The sequence below is a fragment of the Cygnus olor genome, chromosome 1 (genome assembly GCF_009769625.2).
Source record: "Cygnus olor isolate bCygOlo1 chromosome 1, bCygOlo1.pri.v2, whole genome shotgun sequence".
NCBI classification, from domain to species: domain Eukaryota; kingdom Metazoa; phylum Chordata; class Aves; order Anseriformes; family Anatidae; genus Cygnus; species Cygnus olor.
The window spans coordinates 200,161,994-200,181,654 of NC_049169.1; the positions used below are offsets into that span (position 1 = coordinate 200,161,994).

Here is a 19,661-nt window from a genome sequence, read left to right on the forward strand (position 1 = left end):
GTGCACATTTTGAAATAATACATTTGTGGGTGTCTGAAGCTGTCCATATGGACTAAGGCATCGGTTCTTATTTATGCACTTGAAAGCTCACTGAAGATAAATTCAGTGTACCAACCAATGCAGCGGGACTCAAATGGAGTTAAATCTGCTACTGCAGTTGCTAATGGAGGTTTTTGGCTTCAGCAGACTACTGAACAAAGCCATAATTGCAGATTTGTCTCCCCATGTGGGAAAGAGAGAACTGTTGATTTGGAATATGAAAAAAAGTTATCTTCTGTTCTGAAAATATCTGTCTGTGCTTATTCAGAATAAATGGGCAAATCACTTAATTTCACTATGTTTTGATGACACTTTATGTTCAGAACAGGAAAATACTGCGTTCCTCACAGGAATGTTGTGGAGATGTACATATATCGGAATCTGAGGTACCATAGTCATGAGTATTGGAAAAGGACCTGAGGCAGAAAGAGGGATAGGAGTATTAAATACTGTCAGAATCTAGCATTGTTTGTATAAATGTTCTGGGTTCACAAAGTACCATGACATAACAAGTCATTATTAATCAGATGACCATCAGATGACTGGAAGTGGAAACTGCCAGTCCACTTTGAGAATACTCAAATCAGTAGTTAAGTAACTAGTAGCTCAATGTAACTTTAAATGATACTCAGATAGTTGTAAGTCAAACTCCTTCACATTTGCTATGGGTTAAAAGTGACCACACAGACCATCAGTGTTACTCAGGTGTCACTCAGAATCTTTTAAAAGCCACAACAACTTATTAGTTACCTAAGGATGTAGGTCCTATGATGACCATGAAGATCTCATGGTCATCATAAGAACTCTCATATACTAGCTCTCACTGCATCCACTGCTTGGCCAGGATTTATTTTATTTTATTTTATTTTATTTTATTTTATTTTATTTTATTTTATTTTATATTTATTTTATTTTATTTTATTTTGTTTTATTTTATTTTATTTATTTATTTTTTCCCCACGTTCTGCTAAAATAAACCCGTAGGCACTTAGTACAGGTACTAACACACATTTCTTCTTTACATTCAGGAAAACCTGCCTGACGTGCAGTCAGAATGGAGGATGGAGGAAAAGGTAATGACACAATAACAAGTAGAAGATCAGACTAGACGGTTTGGTGGTCCTGTCTTGTGGCACAGCTGATGGGGTCTACAAAAATGAAAACGAATAACAGTGGCTCAAAACTTCCAGGAGTTGTTTCATATGTACCGCAGATGAGGCTGCGAGTCTGAACAAAGTGTGTTGTCTAGTGCTTTGCATTATTTTTTTCCGAAAACAAAACAAAAAACCAAAACACCCAAACAATACTCCAAACAAGCAGAGATCTATTCAAAATATAGGATTCTGTGGTTAACAGGTAATCAGTGCAGTTAATGAGAAAACTGTATGGAAAAATAACAGGTCTTAATATCGAGTGATATATCTCAAGAGAAAACACGTTAACACTGAAACCTCCAGAAGTCTTTCATCCTGGAGATGTGTTCCTGTTTCATGGACAGAAACGATGAAGAAAGTTATTGAAAGCAGTCATTTCTGCTGTGAATGAGGTAGAAGAACATGAGATTCTCTGTTAGTGAAGGAGTTGAGCGGGAGATTCACTTTGCTGGCACTAGCTGTGTACGAATTGCTGGATTGAAGCAGTGCTTTAGAGCAACTTCTGCAATCGACAGAGAGAGAGAGGCATCTCCCGCGTGTGATTCAGCACTCCGAAACCGGACGCCTGGTAGGTGAGGTGTACTTACTTCTAAGGGGTACCAAACTCTCTCCATTGATTAAGTCAATGAAAGAAAATGTGTAAAAAAAAATCAATGTGAAAACTGTCTCTGTACTGCAGTTAGCAAGGAAAGCAAAATTAAGAGCGTTCAACTTAATGTTCTGCTTCTGCATTAGGATGGGCTGAATCACACCCTGGAGGCATGGATGTGCCTCTGAAGTCACTAAAGACAGAGAGAAAGGCAACTTGCTTTGCTGTCTAATGAACTTTTGGATGACTGGAAGGAGATGAGAAATACCATTTTTCTAAGTGATTTGACCACAAATTCACGGAAAATGTGTGACAGAGCTGGTGATATAACCTAGATTTCTTAAGGAGATGGAGTTCTTAAGTGATAAGTTTCCTATGAATATGAATCTCACAAATATTTTTTTTTTGAGGAGATAAGAAAGCTTTTCAGAGAAATTTATCCACTGAGACTCTCTTTTAACTGAGATTTGCCCCAGTCTGTTAAAACTAGTGAGATGCCCTTGGAGGCTTTAGGTGGTTATCCAGCAGAGTTTCATGTGTGCAGAACTTGATCCCTCCTGGCAGCTCTAAAAAGTTTCTTTTCAGAATTCACCAGGAAGGGAGATGTAGCAACATGGAAAGACCTACATTTATAAACACAAAGTACAGCTATGCTATTGTTTTTATGATTGTTTTCTCTTTGTAAAAATTTACTTTCTTGTAGTTCAACCCAGTTAAAAGGAAAACAGGTTTCAGGCTGTGGGAAATGCTCTAGTAATTTGTTTGTAAAGAATGGACAGTCTTACGTCCCTAGAAATGCACTAGTGAAGAAAACAAGTGAGCCTTGGCTGGTGGATCTCAACCCATTTCCCAGTCTGCATTTGGCTTGGAAACTACATGCATGTAAGCTTTCTGTCTAGCTCTGTTTTCTCCAGTCCTTATGTAGATCTTCTTTCGGCTTCTCTGCCCTGTCATCTCCTGTCTTTTCATCTTCTCCCCACCACCATGGAGACACATCCCTATTGCGTCCTAAAGAGGAATCGCATGTTGCCTTCAAAACTCAAATATTCAGATGGGCAATCTTCAGGCATGAGCTCGAATATACTAAACAAAGGAACGTTTCCCCAGTGTTTTGTTTATCTGTTTCAGCGTGATTTAATGCAACTCTTAATGTTATGAGGCTTATAAATGTCTATTTATTTTGTTATTGTTCAATTTATGTCTCAGTGTAGCCCTTGTTAACTGTCTGATTAACCAAACAGAAGCCAGATGCTATAAGGTATCCATTAACTCATGATCATGAAATAACAGCATAAGGCAAAGGAACGAAAATGCTTATCTGTGCCCTTCTGCCATTTGTTCTGCACTACAAATTAAAGACTGGACGTAAAGTTAGCCAGGATGCTTTTCCAGAAAGGTATAACTGAGGTATTACAAAGTATGGTTCTATCCTGAAACTATTATTTGCTGTTTTATCAGTCATGTGTTGTGTAAGTTGTAACAGCACAAAGGCCAGTCAAACATTTTTATTTTTATTTTTTAGATTTAATCTGCTTAAAGTTTACACAAAATAGGTCACATAATTGCCTTCTTTTCATTCAGTAGGTGTTTCTACTAGCAAAACACTGCTTAAACACGTTTTTTTTTTTTATTCCATTTTGTAACAGTCCTGAGCAAATATCTCTCTTCACCCTGTAAAAAGCTTCATGTGAGAAACTAAGCTGTGTTTTTGCTGTAGAGAATTACTTTTCTGTATTCCAAGGTAGTTGTGTAGTCATAATAAGGAGAAATGCTAAGTAGATAAGTGGACAGTAGAAGGCCTCACTGTTCCAAAATAAGGTAGAAGCTTGAGAAAAACAGGATGGGCAGTGTGAGAGTGGTAAAACAAAGATCACAAGTTCTCAAAACATAAGAAAGGAGAAATTAAAGGGTTGAAAAAAAAGAAAAAATGTATATATATGGTATAGAGGAGCGTTGAGTAGCTTGTGAACCTGTAGTACTCAGCCAATGAGGAAACAGGGGAGGTGATCAGGCATCGGGTAATAGGGAATAAAAGTTATGATTTGTTTACTAAAATGCGCTCCTGATTGACAGGACGCCCGCCATTGCAATCGCGAATAAAATAGCTTCACAGAAGATCCTGTCTGAAGAAAATTATTTGAGATTTTTCTCACAGTTTGGGAGCTTGTCCGGGATCTTGTCGCCTGCCGAAGATTTCTTGCCACCACAGACAGGAAGGTGCACCTCGCTGATTTCAGCGGTCCAGTTGGGGGTGGTGAGTCATCTTGGTACCGCCGGCAAAGGACCGAGACTGTTAATCTGAAGACAGGCTTTGTGAAGCTCTGGGGAGAAGGGAGGCCAGACACTGACATACACAGACACAGCCCGGATCGAGAACAGGCACGGGGATTACTGCTGATAACCTGGACCGGGAAGCCGTGCACGGACCGAGGTAAGGGAAACTTTATCATGTCTTGCCTCGGGTTGGGTTCGGGGAGACTCTTTTGTGGAGTGTGAATGATACACACTTTTAGTGCGAAGCGAATGTGAAGTCCCGATCCGCGAGGCTCGGTAGTCCTGCGAGGGGACGAACGAAGTCCCCTCGGCTGGAGAGGGACGAAGCGAAAGGGAGAGGAAAGGAGGGAAAGAGAGTCTCGGGGGGTTTGGGCCCTTAGGTGTACGGTACCCCAAGCACGGTGAAGTGGGGTGCTGGGCAGTACACCCCACCTCTGTCCTAATCCTAGGTGAAGGCGTGTGGTACCCTGTGGGTGGTAAAGTCCACAGCAGCACGTCAGGAAGAGCTGGGGATTAAGGGTTCCAAGAGTCAGCAGGGTGGGGTTGGAGACCCTGGGATTTTGCCTAAAGATAGCCCTTTGGAGAGAATGATAAGGATTTGGAAAAACAACCCAAAAACTGGGGAAAAAGATTAAAAATATATAATTTTAAAAAATGGTTTGATACTGTGTAATTGTCTGGCCTAAAAAGCTAATAAAAGGAACTTCAGTATTTTGGGTAAAATACGGGTCTGATGAAAATTCGGGCTTGAAATTTATATGTAAACAATAAGGTTTTCAGAGGCGGAATCAAGTTATGCTCCCTATAATCCTAATATTGCACCGGAGGCAGTGGCAGGTGCTCCAGGAGGGGAGACAGGGACTGCAATTGACGCTGTCCTTGGAGAAGTCCTGCCGGGGAGTGCGGAGTAGCAGGAGCAGAGGTGGGGGGGTCCTGGTGGGGCCTCGGGGCCGTGCAGGGCTGACGTGGGGCTGGTGCCACTCCCCCCTTACCAGCAGAGAGGTTAGGAGTTTTAAGAAGGAAATGAAGGCTTTAATTGAGGGCCTAGCAGAACAGTCAAATCCATTTCTAAGGCCTAGATTGTATTCCTGGGGGGGAAATGTCAATCCTGAGTATGTTATTCCCTGGAGAAGAATGTGATTCGGCAGGCAGCTATGCAACAATGGGAAAGAACTACCCCCCCCCCCCCCCCTCGCCTCCCCCCCGGACCGAGAGTAATTCCAATAGAGCAGAAATATCCGCTTATCCAACTGAAATAATAACAACCCACAACATAGAAATCCTATGAGAGACTTGGGGTCAGAATTAGAAAGTACTCGGGGATGAATCCTGAGGACCCGGTAGCTCAAGGGCTCTTTAAAGTCCATTTTGTGATTAAAGCCTGGCCAGATACACAGAAAAAACTCCAGAAGGTGGGAGGATGGAGTGTACAGTGCAGGTAGTGTGAAGGTGTACGCCAAGAGGGGAGATGAGAAGGAAAAGCAGAGAGTGAAACTAATGGTATTCACAGCGTACTGGGTAGTGAGGCAGAGGGCTAGAGATAGAGGGACTTTCGGGAGGAGGCGGGCCCAGGATGGAAAGGAGAGGAAGAGAGATGAAGGAATGGCAGACAAGGAAAGCTACCTGTGTTGCAGCCTAAATCCTAGCAGGGACAGGCTTTGAGAAGATGTTTTAAGTGTGGCCAGGCTGGCCACTTCAAATAGGAGTATCCGGAGTGGAAGATGGAGGAGAGATTGCTGTTATAAATTCAGAATAGGGGAGTCAGGGCTTCTCAAAAATCTAGTTCCCTGCTAAATGAAAAAGTGTACCTCAAGGGTTCCTCAAGTGTACCTCAATGGGGATCACTCTACAATTATTGTTAGGGGCAAAACAGACAGCATAGGAAGATTAATAAAATTTATTACCTATTGCTGACGGGCTGGAGCAGTGAGAAACAAAGAAACAAGCTGGGGGCACCTTCCACCATCCACCACTCTCTTCCACCTCTTCCCTGCTCTGAGTGGTGCGGGGGGGTGGGGGGGAGGAATGGGGACTGCAGTCAGTCCGTGGTGCTTTGTTTCCACTGCTCCTTCACGGTCACACTCCTCCCTGCTCTGTTGTGGGGTGCCGACCTTCCTGGGCTGGTCCTGTGTGGGTTTCTCCACAAGCAGCAAAAAATAGGCTCTTTGGGAGCTGCTCTGGTATGGGGTCCCTCTCGTGGGATGCTGACCTTCCTGGGCTGTTCCTAAATGGGCTGCAGCGTGGAGATCTGCTCTGCTGTGGTACACCATGGGCTGTGGGGGTCTGCCTTCCCCATCAGGGCCCTCTCTGTGGGCTGCAGGGGGGCTTCGGCTCCAGCACCTGGAGCACCTCTGCACTGCACTCCCCCTCCTCTGCACTGACCTTGGTGTCTGCAGGGAGGTTTCTCACTCCTCACTCTCCCAGCTGCTGTTGTGCACCTTTTTTTTTTTTTTTTCCTTTTCTTGGGTGTGCTCTTATAGAGATTTAAACTGCATTGCTCATGGCTTGGCTCTGGGCAGCGGTGGGCCCCTTTGGAGCTGGCTAAAACTGGCCCTTATCTAACATGGGGCAGCTGCTGGATTCTTCTCACAGGGGGCTACCACTGCAGTCCCCTCCGCTACCAGAACCTTGCCATGTGAACCCAATACACTGAGACAGCTAGGTCATTACTGGCCTGTAAAGTATCAAGGCTTAAATTAACTAATGAAACCCTAAATGTGATGGGGGTAGAAGGGACTGGGATAACAGTGCCACTTTTTGGGGACACCAAGCTGAGACTAGGGATAGAATGATCACTGGGCAATTATTGTATGCACCCGAGGCAGGGACTAACTTGTTGGGAAAGGATTCGATAATGTAATTGGGCATTCAAATAATAAATTGTTAGGCTGGAATAACAGTATTATTAATGGGGTGCTTTCAAACCCTGAAAGCAAAGATATATTTGCCTTTGAGTGGAAAGACTCTGAAATGGAGCGGAAGCAGCAATACAGATGGACAATTTTACTTCAAGGGTTTACAGGGCCACCAATTTATTTGGGCAAGTTCTAGAACAAATTTTGGAGTAATTCCAACCTCCAAAGGAGGTGTTACTGTTACAATATGTGGATGATCTTTTATTGTCAGGACAGGAGAAAACAGTTGTGAAGGAAGACATTAACAGGCTATTCGACTTTCTGTTGAAAACAGGGCTTGAAAGTATTGGAAAATAAATTAAAATTCGTAGAAAGAGAAGTCAAATATTTAGGGTATATGTAGTGTCTGAGGAGGAATGAAGAATAAATCCAGAGAGGATTCAGGGAATTGTTGAGCTACCCCTACCCAAAACTAAAAAGTAAAAGTTCTAAGAGAAAGATGTTTTTAAGGAATTAGGAGTTACAAAGTCCAAAGGAAAATAGATACTCCCTGATGGGAGAGAAATGCTGAATAAAGTGCTAATGAGGCAAATATTAACTGTTTTACATCAAGAGGGTCATTGGGGAATTCAAGGAATGTGTGACACTGTGCTGTGGAAATATGTATGTGTAGGAATATATGTACTCTGGCTGAACAAGTACACAGGAGTTGTGTAGTATGCCAAAAGTCAAATGGGAAAATTATCTGCAGTCAGCCCAAAGGGGGCGAGAACCAGGAATTCAACACTTCCAAAATGTATAGGTAGATTTTACAGAACTCCTTAGAGTAGGTAGATTTAAATACTTATTAGTCTTGGTAGATCATTTGTCAGGGTGGCTGGAAGCTTTCCCTTCAGTATCTGCTACTGCGAACATAGTAACTAAAGTAATTCTAGAACAAATAACTCCCAGGTATGGAATTGTTGAAAATATTGACTCTGATCAAGGAAATCACTTTATGTCAGAAATATTGCAAGGGCTAATGTGGACTCTAGGAATTAAGTGGAAATTTCACACTCCTTGGCATCCTTCCTCTTCTGGAAGGGTGGAGCGGATCAGACAGTAAAGAAGCAATTGAAACTCAGCTTCCCCAAACGAAGTGCTTACCTTTGGCACTTCCCTGAATTCAAACTGCACCAAGAAAAGATGTGGGAGTTTCACCATATGAAATATTATTTGGATTGTTGTACCTGGACAAAGGGAAAGAATTACCTCAAATTGAGACAAAAGATGCTTTTCTTAAGAACTATATACTCAGGCTGTTGTCCTCTTTGTCATCTCTCAGGACCTGTGGATCATTAGCTCAAACCCCACCCTTGGAAGTCCTGATCCATCCATTCTGAGCAGGAGACTGGGATCTGATGCAAACACGGGGAGAACTGAAACTGCAACCTGAGTGGGACGGACTGTTCCAAGTGGTCCTGACTACTGAGTCAACAGTAAGAATGGCTGAGAAAGGGTGGACTCATACCTGGGTAAAAGCATCAGTTAACCCTGATACCTGAGAGACTGCATTAACAAAGACTTTTAAGGTTAAAACTGTTAAAACTATCTATCGTAAACCTTTAACTTCTCCTAAGAAGAATTATTAATGAATTAATAAGTAAAAGGGATTGAATTACACAGAATTGGAGTGTTTCCAGTGAACACTCTCTGGAAGTGGGAGAAAAAGAAAGGAGGGTATTCAATCCCCACCAGAAGAATCTTTATTAGTTTGTGATTTTTATTGTTTTTCTTAATTATTATTTCTTAATTAATATAGGGGTGTATATATACATAGAAATGATGTATTTTAAGTTTATCTTAGTAATACATATTCTCAAGGGATTAGTGATAGGATGGAGGGAAAAATTAGCATTTCCAATTAATCCAGAACATCTCTTGAGTTCTATCTCAAAATAATTATTGGATTTACACCCAGATGACTAGAAAGATTGAAAAGGCCTTGTCCCTGATTGCTATTTCCAGCAGCAACTGTGCCTGGATTCTCTAGATTTCTAAAAATGACAAATCGTACCCAGTCCTGGGAAGGAATAGATTTTGAAATTGAGCTCCCTACACATAGTCCTGGCTACAACATATTGTGTTATCAAAGGTGCCTTTTAAACAACATTGATAGAAAACTCAGGGGGCAATATTACTGACCCTGGGTGTGGAAATATCCATGAAATAGGGAATAATCCATACTGTACTGAATATGGTAGCCACGGGAATGCTAATATACGTAATGCACACCAGTTACAACATGAGAAACCTGTAACCAGATGGCCTGTCCCAAATGGCAAGGGGTGGTACTGGCTATGTGGTAATAAAGCCAGGAAGGTGTTGCCCCTAGGATGGAAGGGAGCTTGCACCCTGGAGGCAATAATTTCAAATGTAACTATTATTGAAGACCCACAAATCTGAAGCCCCTTGAGACCACATGCAGAATTAAGTGGACTCCAGATAATTCTCTAGTAAAATTCTCCAGCATTTCACAGCTTTGCAAGGTGTTTTTTACCTTGGTTAGGGGTGAGTGAATTAGAAAAAGCTATTGTAAATATCTCAAAATACAAAAAATATTGTAAATATATTGAAGATCTTGAAAATAAGTTAGATAAGTTTGCAAAAATAGTACTCTAGAATCAAATAGTATTAGATTTATTAATAACCTCATAAGGAGGAGTGTGCACTGTAGTTAATACTAGTTGCTGTATATTTGTAGATCAAATGGGATGAATTTGACTGATCTCAAAAATATTTGGGAAAAAACAAAACAAAACAAAAAACACAACAAGATCCTACACAGAGTAGCTCAAGATGACACTTTCTGGGGATTTAGAAACATTTTGGAGAAACTAATTTCGTGATTACCTGAATAGAATTGGCTCAAACAGCTATTTGTTGGTATTGTAATAATAATGGCATTGTATATCTATCACCCCCCCATGACATCCGAAGAAGAATATTGCACCTTAATGTTGGAAAAACTCTAGAATACAGTATGTGAAGAGGTGCAAAAACAACAATAGGAGTAAGAAAAGAAGAGGGGGGAATTGTGAGAAACTAAGTTGTGTTTTTGCTGTAGAGAATTACTTTTCTGTATTCCAAGGTAGTTGTGTAGTCATAATAAGGAGAAATGCTAAGTAGATAAGTGGACAGTAGAAGGCCTCACTGTTCCAAAATAAGGTAGAAGCTTGAGAAAAACAGGATGGGCAGTGTGAGAATGGTAAAACAAAGATCACAAGTTCTCAAAACATAAGAAAGGAGAAATTAAAGGGTTGAAAAAAAAAGAAAAAAATGCACATATATGGTATAGAGGAGCGTCGAGTAGCTTGTGAACCTGTAGTACTCAGCCAATGAGGAAACAGGGGAGGTGATCAGGCATCGGGTAATAGGGAATAAAGGTTATGATTTGTTTACTAAAATGCGCTCCTGATTGACAGGACGCCCGCCATTGCAATCGCGAATAAAATAGTTTCACAGAAGATCCTGTCTGAAGAAAATTATTTGAGATTTTTCTCACAATTCAGTAGGTGTTTCTACTAGCAAAACACTGCTTAAACACGTTTTTTTTTTTTTTTTTTTTTTTTATTCCATTTTGTAACAGTCCTGAGCAAATTTCTCTCTTCACCCTGTAAAAAGCTTCATACTCAGATCGAATGTCTGCTCTTCTGCGTTATAAATCCACACTCTCCAGAGAAATAGTTAGCAAGATGCTCTGAGGATCAGCTTATGTAAGTAGTTAGCAGAGTAAATGCCGGTAGATGGCAGTCCAGAATGTGCAACATCATTCCTGGGCCTTGTAGCACCCAAAAAGAAAAAAAAGAAAAAATCCCTTGGTGCACTGCAGCTGAGATCTTTAGCACAGCTCTTTGTATCATTTCTTAGAAAACAGAATGTAAATGTGTGGAACTGTTGCAGCTGTCTCGCACCTTTTCACAAATGGGAAACCCTTTTGTCTTTTAGTATGCTACTGCTTACACAGACCAGCCCCTGTGCCTAAATAAAAGGAATTGTGTTACAGGACTCTTTGGCAGTGTTCAGTCCTATGTCTGCTATTTTTAAATTCAAAGCCTTGGGGTTTTTGGTGATAAATTCTTTGTGCTTGCTTTGTATCTGTGCTCATAGGGACCTGCAATATGTGTAGCATAGAATCAAAGAACCACAGAATATCCCAAGTCAGGATGGACCCACAAGGATCGTCGAGACCAACTCCTGGCTCCACAAAGGACCACCCAAAAGTTCACCAAGCCCAAATCCACCCCTCTCCAGAAGCTCTAGTCCAGAGAATGTCAATGAAGCTGGTGAGGGGTCTGGAGAACAAGTCTTATGAGGAGCGGCTGAGGGAGCTGGGATTGTTCAGCCTGGAGAAGAGGAGGCTCAGGGGCGACCTTATCACTATCTATAGGTACATTAAAGGAGGCTGTAGCGAGGTGGGGATTGGTCTATTCTCCCACGTGCCTGGTGACAGGACGAGGGGGAATGGGCTAAAGTTGTGCCAGGGGAGGTTTAGGTTGGATATTAGGAAGAACTTCTTTACTGAAAGGGTTGTTAGGCATTGGAATAGGCTGCCCAGGGAAGTGGTTGAGTCACCATCCCTGGGGGTCTTTAAGAGACTTTTAGATGTTGAACTTAGTGATATGGTTTAGTGGAGGACTTGTTAGTGTTAGGTCAGAGGTTGGACTAGGTGATCTTGGAGGTCTCTTCCAACCTAGACGATTCTGTACTTCTGTGATTCTGTATGTTTTCATGGTGTTATGCTCCAGGGTAATATAACCTAAACATACGTACTTCAGAGTGCAGCCAGAGCAACCACTTGACTTGCTTGTCTGTGGGACACATCCTGCCTCTCCCAAGGGTGGGATGTGGGCATTTCCAAGTCCTCCTTGCTGCATTCCCCTGTGTCTGCTTGTTCTACAACAAGTCTAGATGCCTAAATCGGAGCCCTGGGTCCCATTATGTGTCTAAAAGAACTTTTGTACTGGTTCAGTGCCTTTCTCTGCTCTGTCTCTCTCCATTTATTCACATGTTCTTGCTTGGGAATGGCATTAAAGTGCAGCCCTCATGCCAGATTTAAAACATGGCAATTGTAAAGAGGTTTACTTTTTATTTTTATTTATTTATTTATTTATTTTGGCTGCATTAGGGCCTGGCATGATCTAATCCTAATTAAGTGGCATGCAGAAGCTAATGTACTCGCAAAATGAGAAAAATACAAGGAAATCCCCAAACGATCTACAATAGAACAAATTGTTCAACTGTACTTTGGGAGATCACTTTTATAGGTAGAACTTTAAAAGGTGTTGTATCTATAGTAGCCCAAAAGGTTTGTAATAGACTGTGTATCATTATATCTGATTGTTCACGTACTCCTGAATATTACCAGGAACTGAAAGGTAAAACAGGCAAAAAAATTAAAAAAATAAAAATAAATCGCAAAGTTAAACTTTAAAGAAATTTAATTATCTTTGTGACCCTTCTAGCATAAGCATTAACTGGAGGAGCTACAAAACTCAGGCTACAAAGAGATGAGACAAACATGAAGTGACAGCACTGAAACAAACCCAGGCCCTTCAAGGTATTTTCTCAGCCTTCAGGAAAGGCTGGCTGAGTTTAATCTCTTTGCTCAGAGACAGCCCAAAACTAGTGGATAATTTACATCTGGTTCAACACCTCAGAACTGTGCTTGGGTGGAGTAGGAAACTCTGCTATCAATTACAGCTGAAATATTCATTAACACTTTCTGGCTTGACAGAATCTGATTCCCTGATCTCTACTCGTCTTCAAGCTGTGCCCTGTTAGAGTTGTTGTCTTCACATCTAACATAAATTCTCAGACTTACCTTTCTACAGGAAGGTTCTTTTTCTGGTGCATTATTAAAAACAAAACAAAAGCAAACAATATTTTTTATGAAATTCCTTAGTTATTTATTTCTATACCTTGGAATATGTTTATTTTTCCACACTACACAATTCCTGATCAACAATGGCTATATTTTAGAGAAGAGACAGACACATGCCAAACTCTGCTTTTAGCCATCCATGATCCCATGGAAGCGCAGGAATTACTTTCAGAGTTTCAGTAGTTTCAGATAATGACATAAAATGGCAGAGGATGCTCAACTGGCTGTCCCTGCTGTGTGCAGATTCCACTTCCCTCAGGGTGGGGATAGCATATCATGAGATCAGTCCTGATAAATTCGTCTTTTACAGTTGTTTGCTCCATTTGGGCTTTATTTATTTATTTACCCGCTTATGGATGACACAAAAACTATAAGTTGCAATAAAAATTAACTGTTATAATTTATGAGATACTCAGCTGTCCACAAGGATGTGGGGCTTGGCTGGTTTAAGAATCAAGATGTGTTGGCTGCTGGTGTTTATGTTTTTGAAATTTATTAACCCTTTTTAATGGCGAACAGAAAATAAAGCTTCAAATGTTCCCGTCAGACTATTCAACTAACAAGTACAGTTCCTTGGTAAACTGTGCTTAGAATTAAGTAACTGCACCTGAATAGCTGAAATTCATATTTCTTATGAAGTCATATTTCCAGGTAATGGATCTAAAGTACTGCCATTATTAGTTCAGGAGACTTGTATCCATTTGCTATTTGTGTAACTTGTTCCCTTTCTGTAGTAGCTTTGTATTTGTGTAAGTGGTTCTGCAGGACGATACGGAATGAAGTGCTAAGGGAAATTCTCGGTGCTTGCAGCAAAGAATTGGCTCCAGGCTTACACCAGCGCAGTTGAGAGCAGACAGCTCTCCACACTGTGTAATTACTTCTCTCAAGGCACTCTTCTTTTGGAAGAGACAAAATTCAGGGGGATGAACCCAGTGGTGTGGCCGTGTTTCCACAACTGCAAACCTAAAGCAGCACTTTCCTTGTTGTCTCTCTAGCACATGGAGGGAACCCCAAAGCTCTGATGCTAACTTCCAACAGAAAGATTCTGCTTTTAATTGCAGAAAATGCTCCACTGACTTCAGTAATTTCTCCAAATTATCTCTGGTGCAGAGGAGAGCAGAATTTCATCTATTACTATTTAAGTGAGGCATAATAACTATTTCTTTAGCAAATCCATTAGCTTGGATACAAATGAATACAAAAACAAAAAACTCTCAGAATGTCATGGAAAAGCTGTATTTGCCACCTCACTTTCTGTTAAATCAGCATGGAATTGCAAAACTTGGTAAAGCATTAGTAGGTGTCATGCAGTCCTAAATAAATCTAAATGCAACACTTGAATCATCACAAGCAAGCAACCGAAAGCATAAAAAAAAATCCTTCCCACCCACCCTAAATCATGAACAAAGCAAACAAACAAAAACACTAAAGATTCCTGATAGTCTTGCTGGTAAAAACAGAGTCAGGAATCAAAAGTTTCACTTAGATAATAAACATGAGAAAAATGTGGACAGATAATTCACTCAGCTAAGTGGTAACAGCAGCATGCCGAAGAAAAAGTAAGGGGAAAGCAAGAATTTCAGCATGTATTCATGGGTATCCATGTTGCCATGGCAACTTCTCAATGGAATAAAGTATTTTCTCTTTTCTTTAGGGCTTAAAAAGAAAAGAAAAAAAAAAGAGATGCTGTTCTGCAAATAAGCACTTTGCCTTTTTTTAAAATAAATCCATAACTGCATCTCGCGCAGAATTTCCTAATGTAACAAACATTATTTTGTTATGCTTTGGAAATAGACTTAAAATTATTGAAGGATACCATATTATAGATGTTTTATTGAAAAGGTTTCTCCTGCCCTCTTTTTATTTTGAATGCTTTATAAAAGCCTATAAAAGCCTAAATTCCTTCACATATTTGGATCCTCCTCTTTTTTTTTTTTTTTTTTTTTTTTTAACCCCTTGTTGTTTAGCTACAGAGCTTGGATAATCAACATATTCTGCAGCAAACCTATGGCTGTTTTCCGGCTGAAGCTAATTCTATTTTTGTTCCCTTTTGATTTTCTGGAGTGAGATTCTGATCTCTTATTTTGTGCTACTTGTATCAACTAAGTTATTCTATCTTAAGCAATTATTTAAATTTGAATTCAAGGCCAATAAAGAAATATCAGTTTGTGTGGTATCTTCATCCTGAACTGACTGAAAATGCAGCTCTGATCAATCTCGTTCATTCTTTCTCTAAATAAGGCAGCAGATAGAAGATGTTAAATGGAATGTCACTATTTGAAGTTAAAATTGTTTATAATCCTGTTTTGGAAATTTTGATGAAAGTGTAATATTTCCAGAAGTGACTGAAAAATGTAAGTGATAAACAACCATTTGCAGAAATTACTTGAAAAGCTTCAGCAAATACTTAGGTGTTTTTACGTGCTGACATTGAACGTGTTTTAAATATAGCACAATTTTCATTGTTGTGCCCACTGAAGTTATAAAAATATATTTTAAAATCAACTTATTTCATTAAAAAAGCAGTTATTTTCAGAGTATATTTGTGACAATGACCTTAAATGAGAAGTTATAAACTGACTATTTCTTAAATATATTCATTACCACTGGTAAAGTGTCTGGGTATTTATTACAATGATGGAGAAATTCTAAGAATCTGGATATGATTAATAATACCTTTGAAAAAGTAAGCTACATGTAATTATCTGATCCCTCCAGGGCTTTTAGAAAACACTGCTGGCAACTTGCTGATTCCTTTATAGTCCCTGTCTCCTACTACTTTGGTTATCTCATCCAGTGTATTGCACTGATAGATCCACTTGACACAGGTAGCCCACTCAATTCCAGTTTCATTTATTCCACTTTAACACTTGCACCATTTCCATGTAACTTTTTATTTAGTTTAGCACTGAACAGCATCAGATCCACTTCATTCTGGTAATGCAATCTAATTAAATTAGTAGAGTTCATACAGATAAATACTGTTAGAAATGAGTTGAAGGTTTATATATGGGATCAAAATATATGTTTTTGGCTATATATATTTTATGGCTATGCCTACACCGGTAAATTAAAAGTGGCCAGGAATGTTCCCAGGCACTAGGACCAAATGGCACAGAATAATCCATGTCTATGCTAGCAAACCCATCTTTGTCTCCCAAACGGTTTAACTGTATGCAAACAACCTCCTAGAAATGGTCCCTGAAAAGTACCTGCTTGGGGTACAACTACATATAAATATACATATATAATATATATATATTTACATATATATATATCTGTATAATACATATAAAATGTATGCCAAAGAATGTCCTAAAATAGGTATGTTACAGTACCCAGGAATGATTGAGTTTACAGGTATAGACTCAGTCTATGTTGTTTAGGGGACACAAATCAAGATTAAACACAGAAAACCAGTACATTAAGCCCTGTTAGTCATTGTTTTGTAATCTGAGAGCTGCTGGCTTGTATCTCTTTCACTTTTCATTAAATCACTAAAACTGCTCAACCTTTGTTTGGGCTATTGGTACAGAAATAAATAGAACAAAGCAAGATTTACACCAACATATTCATAGACTTCAGCACCAGAAGGGACTGTTGCTATTGTCAAGATGGAGTATGTCTATGGAAGCTAATGTCACTGTATTTTAGGCACTGGTAGTAATGAGCAAGAGACTAAAAACATCTAGAAGCCTCTGGTGTTAGAACAGCACAGTATAGTTCAAATATATGAGACCTAGGTAAATATCTCCTAGGTGAATATGTACAGTAATCCTGGTTTAGGGACTAACTTGCAGTGCTTTTAAGTGGCGGGAATAGCTATTATTTCTTAGTTCCTCTGAGCAACAGAGATCACTTCTTATTTTTCTTTTGAACTACAGAGGAGAATAACACAGCTGTTTCTTCCATGCTCTAAAGATTACTTATTTATTTGTCTGTTTATTTAAGTTGAAAGCAGACAAGACTAATTGGATAGTTTTTAACACTTGCAGGGAGGAAGACGCCTGGACAGGGGTAGAGCCTCTGAAAACTGTTTCCTTCTGTTTCCATTATTCAGTCACCAGCTGTCTTGCAATGGTTGTGTGCTAGCAACTTGCATACATAAATCCTTTTTTATCTTTGCTGGCTGCTTCAGCAAACCTGAGCCTGTTTAGCCTGCTAAAGGTCATGCTTGGACACAAAGACATGACTTTCCTCCTTCTAGACTAACTTTTTTGTTCTTAATTAAACTGTCTAAGTCCTACAGTCAAAGAAGAGACAGAGAGATGAATGAACAGCTCTAAATGAAGATCAAGTCCATGTAAAATCATTTGTTCTCTGGCAGTTTACTTTCTCTCCAGCTTGTGCACCTCACTTAAGTACCTAAAGTCAGGTAGGATAGTTCTGACACAATCAGATTTTCCCTTCCTCTTGCCTTTCCCTTCCTCTTCTCCTTCCCCATCTTTTCCCCTCGGCCTGTCCTTACCTGCCAGGAGGAGAAAAATGATGCTGGGCTGAGTAAATTAGGGTTAGTTGGATGTCTGCCACCCATGTATTCATCCGTGCAGACCACACAGTCCTCTGCATCTCGCCAGTCCCAGTAGGGGATGGTGAAGTTCTCATCACCTGTTATCTTCTGGATCTCACTTTCCCAGAGGAGCAGAAAGACACGATGCCAAGGCAGAAAACCAGGGGCTTCATGGGCAAAATCGATGTCCCGCCACACATTGGACCCACCTAAGAGTGTGTCTCGAGAGGCATAATAATGCATCCACACAAAGAGGTCATACACATTGATGTTTCTGAACATGGGGTTGGAGCCGTTGTTCATCTGGGTATACGTGCCAGTGGCAATGACATAGTCCTGGCTGGGGGTGTTCTTTGCCAAGTTAAGGTAGGCAAGAAACTTGTCCTTCTCGCTGTTGGTGAGCTGGAAGATGTTTCTTCTTGTTCTCAGTCGCCTTTTAGTGCAGTTGAGTCCCGAGAAACCAAACTTGCACTCCCCGCAGCTGAATCCCATGAAGTTACCTTTACATTTGCAGGTCCGGTTGTAAAACACAGAAGGCCAGTCCTCTCTGTCATCCACTCCTGAGAAAGGGAACTGTGGCCCCAGTGGAGCTTGAGAGAGAAGTATGGCCTGGCAGGCCCCTCTGTTGGAACGCTCCCCACAAGGGGACCCGTCTCCATCCCAGAGAGGACAGCACTCCTTCCTCAGCAAGCTCTGGGTGTTTGCACAGGCTCTGGGGAACTGCCCGGCAGACGGCTGAAGGATGACTAGCAGGAAACCCATGGCAAACAGAGACATCCTCACAGAGCAGCAGGAGAGCATCAGCGTTACGCTTCAGTGCATGGAGAGCCCTCTCTGACCCCTGCAATGTCCTGGGTATAAAAGAATTTTCTCCCTTCTGCTGGGAATGCTTCACTGCTGACTTCTACTACAGTACACCCACCAATGTCCTTCCCCATTCCTACCCTGGGCTATTTTCACAGAGAATACACTTCATGGTTAATCTGATTATCACATGTTCTGGGCGAAAGCCAACTGACTTTTTCGCCCACCCCCTACAGGTTTCAAAATAAAGACATTTATTACAATTTGTTAATCTTCTGCCTAGCACATGATTGCTTTCTTCTGGCAATTGGAGAGGAAGTAAAATTAAAATTTGGACCCAGAAACAACTGTCGGGTCTTCAAAATAGTTGTTTGATAATACACTTTGGTGTAAATGATTGTTTAAAAAAAACTCAGAAGAATCTGATCAATTAAATAAGCACAGTGAATATGAAAATGAGAAAAATATTTTTGGGGTAGGCTACATTTTATTTTTTTTAAGAGAAAGTAAACATAAGATGGAGTCAAATTAAGTGTGCATAGAGGGCAGAAACCAAATACATGATTTGGCATGGCATTTTTCATATTTCAGCAACAGCTGCTTTTCCCAGGCTAGCATATGACAAAGTATCTTCACAAGAGAGCTGATAAACTTTTCAAGAAAAAATAGTTTAATTTCACTGGAATCAATAGCACTTTAATGGTTAAGACTACACTCAAATCTGTGCCCAAATCTGCAGTTTTTTTGGAAAGTACAGGCAATTTGCCAACAGACTTGACAAAAGTACTTTTAGCAGGACCTGGAAAACAAGCCTTGACTTTGGTCTTTCTCCCACCATGAAGTCTGCAAATCCCCTATCTATGTTGTTTGCTCAATATGTTACTCCAGACCTCCCACCTCCTTTTGCTTCTTCTAAGAAAGCCTGATCAGAGCTAATGGAGCAATATGAGAGACATTGGACGTTATACATACTTTGAAATTGCCCCTTGAATTAAAGGGACAGCAGTTGGTTTCCTTCTGGGTGAATTGCACATGAATTATCCAGTTTTCTTCAGCTGTCATTGTTATTAGAAGAGTGTTTTATTTTTATTTTTTTTTTTCCTAAAAGCACAATGAATTATTTCCTCATGGTTACAGAGAATGTCAGGAAGGCAGGGACAACATATAGGGAAATGAAGTGAGAACTCTGCTGAGAAACGATGCCTTTTGCTGGGATCAGCAGCTCACCACATGACTGTGCTGAGGAGCACGAGGTGCTTTAATCCTGTTGGCTTCTATGCCTCAGATATTCAGAGAGATTATCCCTGAGTCCTGGTGCCGGGGAGCCAGTGATGGAGGCACTCGGAGCAGGAAGAACAATGAAAAAAGAGCTGTTTTTATTTTAATTAATTAATTAATTAATTATTTTAAATGTTTCTAACCACAGGCTGATACTTACTGTTGTTTGACCGATTCCCCTGGTTTCCATGCTAAGCTTGTAAAACAGATTTAATCACAGAAATGTTACTTGTTT

General features: G+C 40.4%; 1 protein-coding gene across 2 annotated transcripts in view; it reads right to left on the minus strand.

Moving 5' to 3' along the window:
• Positions 1 to 18,282, minus strand: part of TYR (tyrosinase) — a 59,546-nt gene extending 41,264 nt beyond the window's left edge. For both annotated transcript variants that reach the window (XM_040544289.1, XM_040544288.1), the window contains exon 1: positions 17,303 to 18,282. In XM_040544289.1, the coding sequence (XP_040400223.1) occupies positions 17,303 to 18,145 (843 nt within the window). In that variant the 5' untranslated portion in view covers positions 18,146 to 18,282. The remainder of the gene's footprint in view (positions 1 to 17,302) is intronic.
• Positions 18,283 to 19,661: the final 1,379 nt, after the last annotated feature.